Genomic DNA, 9,873 nt, shown 5'->3' on the forward strand with positions numbered 1-9,873 from the left:
CTGATTTATAAATATATAGTAAGAATTTAACATAATTATTTATTATGTGATTAATATATGTATATACTATTTTAGTTTTTAAATAAGGCTAGGAGAATATGTCTTTGCCCCTCACACACACACACACACACACACACACACTAACAGGCGAGTGTGTGATGTAAATCTCAGCCGGAGTGAAGGCATCTCGGCCCCTCCCTTATTCTAGAACACAGGACTTCATGTCATTGTAATTCATGTTGCCTAGCAACATGGGAGTCGTCATAGAGGCCCAACAATAAAGAGATGACATGTACAGTGATGTGCCGAGCGCTTTAACGCCGAGATGTGCCTCCGCCATCTTTCCCTGCTCATCTGAGCTCGAAGAATCAGAATTAGAAACGCCATTTAAACGCTCTCCGAGTGACATCTCATCTCGCCGCTCCGTCAGCGGCATCAAGCCGCTACGCATTCAACAAAACACGCTAGTGCAAATAAACACAGAGCACACAGAAAGTCACAGTTCAAAAAGGATCACATTTAATCAACAAGCCATCCTAAGAGTCTCTTATTCATCAAGACAGTGAGGCGTCACAACAGCAATAAACAAAGTTATTTCTTAAAGTCTTTAGTTAAAAACAAAACACTTTTCTACCCATGCAACAGAAAGGTGCTTTAAAGGAATCGTTCACTCGTAAAAATCAACCTTTTCTCATCATTTACTCACTCTATGGATTGCTTTCTTCAGTGGAACAAGGTGTTTTGTAAAGAATATCCCGCTCCTCTCAATCTATCCATCCCGTCTTCAGTTACTAGAGCCTGTAAATTTAATAATGTGTCCTTATAGAGTTACTTCAGTGCTCGTTCTACTAATAACCTTCGTTTGTCTTCCACTGGAGAAAGTGTTTCCAATGACACAAAGGCAAGTAAATGATGAGTCAAGGTCATCGCACACTGAGTCCGAAATTTCCGCACGTTAAAAAATAAATACGACCTCATGTTGTGTCAATCATGTTTACACACTGCCTCCGAATCTTTCGTCCGACATAAAAAAATTCGGATTGGGTTAAACTGTCGGCGTTTTCCGCATCGGTAGCAAGCATTTTGAGAGATGTTTAGACAATTCAGAGCCACCGAATGACGAATACAGAAAAACGCGTACGAAAATTTCGGACTTGTGGGTTAGTTCACCCAAAAATGAAAATTCGGGTCAGTAATTACTCTCCCTCATGTCGTTCCAACCCCGTCAGACCTTCGTTCATCTTTCGGAACGCAAATTAAGATATTTTTGATGAGATCAAAGTGACAGTGACAACTATGTAATTAACACTTTGAAGGCCCAGTGAGGTAAGAAAGACATCGTTAAAATAGTCCATGTGACTACAGTGGTTCAACCTTGAAGCGACGAGAATACTTTTGTGCGCCAAAAAAAAGAACTTTATTCAACAATTTCTTCTCTTGCGTATCAGTCTCCGACGCACGTTCACGAGAGCATGACCTCGCGTGCGTCTCCCTCCGCTTGTAAAGGTCACGCACGCGTGCGTTTTAACGATGTCTTTCCTACCTTACTGGGCCTTCAAAGTGTTCATTAAATAGCTGTCAATCTTAATTTGTGTTCGGAAAGATGAACGAAGGTCTGACGGGGTTTGGAACGACATGAGGGAGAGTAATTACTGACTGAGTTTTCATTTTTGGGTGAGCTATCCCTTTAAATGTTGGATTTGAGCCAGGTGAACTGCTCCTTTGAGCTCGGATGGGGTCCTGATACGACTGGAATCAAGTCTCTGTTTCTCTATGCCATTGGTGTTTGTTTGAGGTGAAGTGAGACCGGAGACAGGCCCTCGACGGGGCATGTGCACCTGATGCCCCAGTGCCACAGTGAGTCCTGAGGGGAAGGGGTAGAAAGCGAGGAGTTCGGAGAGATTCCCTGATTGCGGAACCGTGTGATCGGATTGTAGGCGTATGACCTGCAGTTCTTCTAGCTTTGAGTCCGGTGTTATGATGCGGTTTGTTGGCGAGCGCTTCAGAAGAACCAGCGGAAGGTGTCAGCGGCTCCTGCTGACGGTGCTCTCTGTGGGAAGACACAGTTAGTTCGACATAATGACCCAGTTAATCACAGAAACCCTGTGTTACACGTGTGAATAATGGTGCGAGTCACCTTCAAGATGAGAAGCAATGATTCAAAGTATTGGATCGTTTAAAAATGAGAATTAAATTGGGAAACCGAACACAACAGACCTGTATGCAAACCACGTTTCCGTAAGCTGCGAATGTCACTATTATTGTTGGCTCTTTGATGAATTGCTTTTGTATCCAATTATGAATTTGATTTTGCAAGTCGCTTTGTATAATTATGAAACGCTAGTGGACGGTTGTATAAACTACTTAGACTGGTCTTACAAATTAGTTATCTAATTAAGACTGGACGTAACTTTTAAAGTCCCCCTGTGGTGTAAATCCAGCGTTTAATGTTGTTTATGTGTGTATGTGGTGTTTTTAATCTGCTTTAACACACACCATGTGTAAGTTCATAAGTGGACAGCATTGCTGAGTATTTTCTGCTTAAAACTGCAGTGAACCAAAGACAGTCTCAAAAACACGGTTTGAAATCGCTGGTGTTTCTGACGTCACACACTACCTTGTAACCAATCAGATCAACGTGTGATCGTCAACCAGCGGATCTCTGAGTGAGTGAGTGAGTGGAGGCGGGGCTCATTTGCATATTCAATGAACCGCGCATACTAAATGAAGCAAGGGTGTCGAGTTACATTAAAGATATTTAAAGGCATGAAGAAGATTTTTTTTTACACAGAAAAAACGTTGACTTATGTAATTTTGGTGATGAAAGATGAGTTTTAAGGGATAAAATTATTGACTACATAGTGGTTATGTTTATGCAACTGGCCTCTGGAAACATTGACATAATAACCACTGGATTTTGATAGAGTTTGTGAGGATTGAACAACTGAAAGACAATAAAGTGTTTAGTTTGAGACACAAAATAGCACGTAAACTAACAGTCGGCGCTTCACAAACTGACATCTACACATATTTTGCACTGATTTATTCAGTGTCATCACTATGACTTTTCACAGTGAATGATGCACTGTTATTTGACTGTAGTATCACTTACTGCACGTTACTCTCAAGCAACTGTCTTCAACATCTAGTTTACTAGCTAGGCGTACCTGTAGCTCAAACAGTGGAGCATGGCGTCGGTGCCTTTGGATAAAAGCATCTGCTAAAAGCTTAAATGCAATGTTTTCAAACAGTTCCTAGAACCTCCTCAGCACTGCACATTTGAGATGTTTTCCTTAAAGTTCCCCTGTAGTCAATAATTTGATCCCTTAAAACTCAGCTTTGATCACTAAAATTACATATTCAAACGTTTTTTACAATTTCTTCATGCCTTAAAATAGCTTGGATGTAACTCGACACCCTTGCCTCATTTAGTATGCGCGGTTCTATGAATATGCAGATGAGCCCCGCCTCCACTCACTCACTCACTCACTCAGAGATCCACTGGTTGACGATCACACGTTGATCTGATTGGTTACAAGGTAGTGTGTGACGTCAGAAACACCAGCGATTTCAAACCGTGTTTTTGAGACTGTCTTTGGTTCACTGCAGTTTTAAGCAGAAAATACTCAGCAATGCTGTCGACTCATGAACTTACACATGGTGTGTCTTAAAGCGTATTAAAAACACCACATAGACACATAAACAACATTAAAAGCTGGATTTACACCACAGGGTTTTATTAATTGTTATTAAATGGAGACATCCCAAATGTGCAGTGCCAGGAACAAACACTAAATTAACGGTATCGTCCAATGCTAAAGTGTGAACGAGCCTTTAAACTCTTCCTGTCAGAAGGTGCACTTACATTTCCCATCGTTCAGGCAATCTGCACAAGCGAAATCCAGTCATTTCAATAGGAATCCGTGTGATTGGCAATTTTGCATGAGGAAGAAAAATTTCCACATGCCGATTTTAGGAGACAATATACCTTTTTGCCTGTGAAATGTCATTAATATGACCGCACCATAAACTGGCAGATTAAGCTGCAATGTGGACTAGGTTTCCCGCAGAACCAGATCTGATGGAGCTGGACTGGTTTGTGATGATGGTCTGGTCTTGATTCTACTGAGTGGTGTTAGCAGGTTGTGAATAGATTAAGCCGTCTTTGTATTATTACAGCGAACTTACAACGTGTTGCCTCATCTCTCAGCCCTCAATACCGACAGTGTGTGTGTGTGAGAGAGCGATGAAGTGTGTGCTTGAGTGCAAGGGCATTTTTCCAGCTTAAGAGGGCTCAAACCATCAGCTAACACACACACACATACACATACACATACACACATTAATGCACGGTGGTTAATTATGGCCGCTTGTGCCAAGACTGGGCTCCACTCCAAACCCCCCGCCACATCATTCCCAATTAAACAGCCCACTTCAATAGACCTCCCAGCATATGTGTGAGTGTGTGTGTGTGAGTGTGTGTGTGTGAGTGTGTGTGTGTGTGTGTGTGTGAATCCCACCTCCATCGTGCTGCCCGGCTTCTTCTTGAGTTCTTCGCACTTTCTGAACTTGCAGATCTGATGACCCGTCTTTCTGTTCCGACAGGAGCTGCACACGCCGCAGTTAATGAGCCTCCTGCAGGGGGCGCAGACGCCACACCGCTTGCGTTTACGTTTAGCCGCTCCGCTACCATTGCTGTTCCCGCTGCTGCAACTCCCGTTAGCGTTCCCGTTCAGAGCCGCGGGCGAGCCGGAGCAAGACGAGCCGCTGTGCTGGCAGTCCGCTGCCACGTTAGCGATCTGAAACGCGCTGTCTGACATCGTAACCCCGGATGACCCTGCACCGGAGTGAAGCGTCGTCATGACGATGACCCCTGGCGGTAACGACAGCCCCCCCAAAGGGGGCATCCCTCCGAACGTCCCGCCTCGATCCGCCTCCCCGGGCTGCCCCGACGGCGGGCACTTCAGTCGGTTCATGCACTCGGCGCCCGTTACGGGGAGACCACGGCACTGCTCCGCGGACAGCGGCGACAGGAAGTTGTCACCCATCGAGAGGGCGGAGTCTTGTGGAATGTGTTTGGCGGACATGTGCACGTTCACCGGCTCCGCCCTTGACATGCCTGTCCGATGTGTGTGATGTCCGTTTACGTTAACCGTGGCGGGCTTTCGCCCCCATAGCATGGCGTTGTCACACGGCCAGGGTGGCATCGCGGATAAGCGTGCTGATGGGAATAGGGGCGTTGCGATTCGAGCGATTTTTGCGGTTTGGGGAAACGGCGTGGCGCCGGCGGCCGTGCTGTTCTTATAGAAGGTGGCGAACGAGCGGTAACGCTCCATCTGCGCGCTGTAGTCCAACACCGGGTTCATGCACGAGTCGATCTGAAGAGGAAAGTCACGTCCGGGGGTGGGGTTGTAGTTGTGGGTGTGGCCGTGGGCGTGGCCATGAGCGTGTGGAGTTTCCATGCACACACTACTGCTCATGTTCGCCATCAGAGCAAAACAAACACGCACTAACGCCCAACCATCCACGGCAGTGGTCCTGTGGAGGAAAGAGGTGGAGGTAAACAGAGATGTTCGTCATATGAAGGTAAACGGAACATTTGTTATATGTTTAAAGGTGCAGTGTGTAATTTTTAGCGGCATCTAGTGGTGAGGTTGTGAATTGCAACCAACAGAAGTTACTGTGGCCGACAGGAAGTGATGTCGTCGTCTGAGACAGCAGAGAGTAGCCACAATGAGGTTTCTTTACAAAGATGAATTAATCAATTAGCAATCACCATCGCACACCTGCAGGTGACAGGTGCGTGGAAGAAAAGACCAGAGTCAGGTCAAAAAAACACAAAGGATTGTGGGCAGGATTTCCCTGTTTTTTTCAAAGATTAATTGAGAAATTATATCTACTTAATTATTCAGTAAAACGATGTTATCTTGAATCTTATTGTCACTTGTCCATCATTGTGTCAGTGTTTTATTCGCTGACTTTAGCTCGCTTCTTATCATGAAGAACAACATAGTGACGAAACACGTTTGTCCGTTCAGGGCCACCGTAGAAACGCGTTGATGTAAGCGGACCCGTGGTGTGTGTAGATAGAAAACACTCATTCTAAGCTAATAAACACATAACGGTTCATTATGTAAGGTCTTTATACACCCCTGAAAACATAATTATGTATATGATATTGCATTTCTGTCAACAGATCCTCCTAAATATTACACACTGCACCTTTAAAATAGCAATGAAATCATAATTTTCTTCTTTTTTTTAATTTATCTTTAATCTAAATATCTTCCCCCTTCCCAGCAGCATCTCTTCTCTTCTCTGAGGATGAGGGCGGAGCTATAAGCTGTCACTCACATGAGGTCCACCAATAGCAAACCACCACCATCTAATCAATTCCCCTCAGACAAAATTAAAATGTATTTTCTCTTGGATATACGTCACAACTGGGAAGAAAAGACTATCCAAACTTTCATTTCATGCTGACTTTAATAGTTTCTTCCTATTTCTAAAATTATTATATATTTTTTACATTCATTGTAAAAATGTATTGACAGGAAATATGGAATATGTAGTCAAATCCTAAAGGACGTATACAAAATAGCTTAATGGATATTTTAAAAGCAATTCAAAAACATTTTTTTAATCATAAGCGTCAACTAAAAATATTCTACACTAAAATTATGGGGAAAAATGAATAATAATGAATTATGAAATAATTAGTTTATCTGATATGATCTTTTATTTTTTGTGGATTTGAGATTAATTCCCCATTAGGTTTCAAGTATAACAGAAATTCAATTTTTAAAACTGTACACATGAGATTCAGTCAAATTCAGATTAAAACGCAGTTCAGATAAACAGCAACTGCTTTGTATGCATTTATGTACATTTCTAATGCATATGCATGACATCATTTATTTTAGAGCATTATATCTAACACCATCAGGTCTGCCTTTAAATGTGTTGTTGTCTTAATTAGAGGAACTAAAGCAATAGCGATAATAAGCCGTGCAGAAGAAAGTTACCGTGTCAAAATGACTGTGTGTGTGTGTTTATGTGGAAGAGAAAGAGAGAGAAAAGCTGCCCCCCCCCCCCCCCCCCAACACCCCCCGCTACCGTCGCCTCGAGCATCAATTACGGTAATTACTCTCCGCCTGCTGCGGCACCGGCGCGCGGATCAGAGGTCATTAAGGGCGCGAGACCGCTGGACACTACGGTGCAATTAAAGGCGACGGATTAATTCTCTTGGCCATCGCACGTCAGCAGAGAGAGAGAGAGGGGAGAGAGAGAGAGAGAGAGAGAGAGAGAGAGAGAGAGAGAGAGAGAGAGAGAGAGAGAGAGAGAGAGACGGGGGGGGGGGGGGAGGCGGAGGACGGAAAATGGACGAGCTTTACCTTTAGACTCGCGACGCTTCACGATCCTTTAACGGAGAGCATCACCGCGCACTGATGCCGCCTCAATAATCCCCGTTATAAGAAAAACACGCGCCACAAAACAACGAGACGCGTCCGATTTAACGATCACCGTGAGCAGCTGCGGCGCTAAATACCGAGACTAACGGGAATAATAAATAATATTGACGCCGCCAACGACGCACCGTCCTCAGGGGCGGGTATGGGTGACGGAAGGGTAGACGGCTCCTCCCGGTGTGTGTGTGTGTGTATGTATGTGTGTGTGTGTGTGTGTGTGTGTGTGTGTGTGTGTGTGTGTGTGTGTCGCGCTGCGTGTGGCTGACGGGGGTGTGAGGTGAGGAAGCGCCGTTGCGGACACCTCCTGATCATTGGCGGGAAATGATTGTGGAAGCGCGGGAGGCGCGAGGGGGTTGACATACGGGGTCTCGCGCAGCGCTGAGGGTAATGCGTGTCAACTCCTCGCGCGCCCCTTCTTTTCCCCGCCGTTTCCTGAATGACGGTTATTAATCACGGGCTTCGCGCCGCGTCTTGTGTGAGGGCTTTTTTTTTTTTCAGAGGAATTTTGCGGTTCATTACGGTTCATTTGCGGCTCGTTACCGTAATTACCCGCGGCACCGGGAGGCTAATTAAAACAGAACGGGTCCGAGGCGAGAAGGCGTTTCCCCCCGGCGGAGCAGATCCTGGCCGGCTGGGAATTTGTGTGTGTGTGTGTGTGTGTGTGTGTGTGTGTGTGTGTGTGTGTGTGTGTGTGTGTGTGTGTGTGTGTGTGTGTGTGAAAAACATTGACGCATCCGCAAGAGATTCTTTATTAGGGGATTTGAGGGGAAATCAGCTCTTGACGCCATAAATACCATCGTCATAAATATAAATAGCAGCAACACAATATACATAACATACATATATATATAATTTATAAACAGATAGATATATATATATATACATAGATTGATGGATATTCATCATAAATATAGATAACAAGAACACACACACACACATATATATATAATTTATATGCAGACAGACAGACAGACAGATAGATAGATAGATATATAGATAGATAGATATATAGATAGATAGATAGATAGATAGATAGATGGATGGATGGATGGATGGATGGATGGATGGATGGATAGATAGATGGATGGATGGATGGATGGATGGATGGATGGATGGATGGATGGATGGATGGATGGATGGATGGATAGATAGATAGATAGATAGATAGATAGATAGATAGATGGATGGATGGATGGATGGATGGATGGATGTTCATCCGTCTTCCAGGAACAATACCACCTCAGCTGCGCCCTCTACTGGCTCAGATCTTCAATAACTTTAAGCTTTATTACTGCAGCTCTGCTTTTGTGCACTAGGTGTCATTCTAACACCACGCGCGGGAAACAATGTGTGTGTGTGTGTGCTCTTGTTTTTATGACACAAATCTGTATAATGACATGTGTATTACACTGGTATTACAACTTAAACGTGATTCATGATGACATTTCATGAGTCCTCATAATTCAAATAGTTTAAAAAACTTATTAAAACAATGTTTTAATAAAAATGCAGAATGTTTCGTGTGTGTGTGTGTGTGTGTTTGTGTGTGTGTGTGTGTGTGTGTGTGTGTGTGTGTGTGTGTGTGTGTGTGTGTGTGTGTGTGTGTGTGTGTTTGTTTATGTGTGTGTCCAGAAGTCATAGTATAAATATGACGCCTTAGGTAAAAAATATTTATAGTAAAACTAAACAATGCTTTCAGGGGTTTTTTCAATTAAAAATGAGTTGTATGTAAGTCTATGTTATGTAATCATCATAAGTGTTTGTGTTATTGGTTTCATTCTCTGATTGTGTCATTAACAGACAAACAGCCGGAGGTATTTACATGTTTTAATAGTTTATTATTCCATTATGTACAATATACTAAAATATGAATATTTCAAAAAAAAAAAATTCTAAATGTCACACTTTACAATAAGGTCTCATTTGTTAACATTAGTTAATACATTAGTTATTAACAACAACCTGAACTAACAGTGAGCAATATATTTTTAAAGCATTTATTAATCTTGAGTGGAAAATGATTAAAATAATTTAAAATAAACTGTAAAAATGCTACAGTGAAAAACTGTTAATTGGTTACAGAAAGTTCCCGTACTATATACGGTAAATAACTGTGATAGATCTAATGGTAAATTTCATGTAATTTTACTGTAAAATACCGTTAAATTTACAGTTTTTGAAAGTGAAAAAGAACAACTCGCTGTATAATTTACGGTGAAAAACTATGTTTCTTCATAGTTTTCTTAGTTTTTTCTAATCAGTTATGTTACATTTAATGTTGTCAAATTAATGTTTATTGCATTTTTTTCTAAATTATTGTAAATTTTAAGTTAAGTCTGTAAAACCAATAACGGGTAAAGTTCTGGCGGTTGATCACGGTTGAATTTTTTACAGTGTAGCTAAT

General features: G+C 42.6%; 1 protein-coding gene across 1 annotated transcript; it reads right to left on the reverse strand.

Moving 5' to 3' along the window:
- Nucleotides 1-497: 497 nt before the first annotated feature.
- On the reverse strand, nucleotides 498-7,682 carry LOC306985818 (CXXC-type zinc finger protein 4). The gene is made up of 3 exons (XM_079588499.1): nucleotides 7,395-7,682; nucleotides 4,521-5,538; nucleotides 498-2,050 (listed from the first exon to the last, which is right to left on the reverse strand). The coding sequence occupies exons 2-3, from the start codon at nucleotides 5,487-5,489 to the stop codon at nucleotides 2,003-2,005; spliced, it is 1,017 nt and encodes a 338-aa protein (XP_079444625.1). The 5' UTR covers nucleotides 5,490-5,538; nucleotides 7,395-7,682; the 3' UTR covers nucleotides 498-2,002.
- Nucleotides 7,683-9,873: the final 2,191 nt, after the last annotated feature.

The sequence above is a fragment of the Phoxinus phoxinus genome, assembly GCF_949152265.1.
Source record: "Phoxinus phoxinus genome assembly, chromosome: 18".
Lineage (NCBI taxonomy): Eukaryota > Metazoa > Chordata > Actinopteri > Cypriniformes > Leuciscidae > Phoxinus > Phoxinus phoxinus.

Coding starts and splice junctions, on each gene's coding strand:
- LOC306985818 (XM_079588499.1), bottom strand. CDS start 5,489: ATGGCGAACATGAGCAGTAGTGTGTGCATGGAAACTCCACACGCTCAT. Junction 2,051..4,520: donor AGCCGGGCAGCACGATGGAG/GTGGGATTCACA, acceptor GTCTTCCCACAG/AGAGCACCGTCAGCAGGAGC.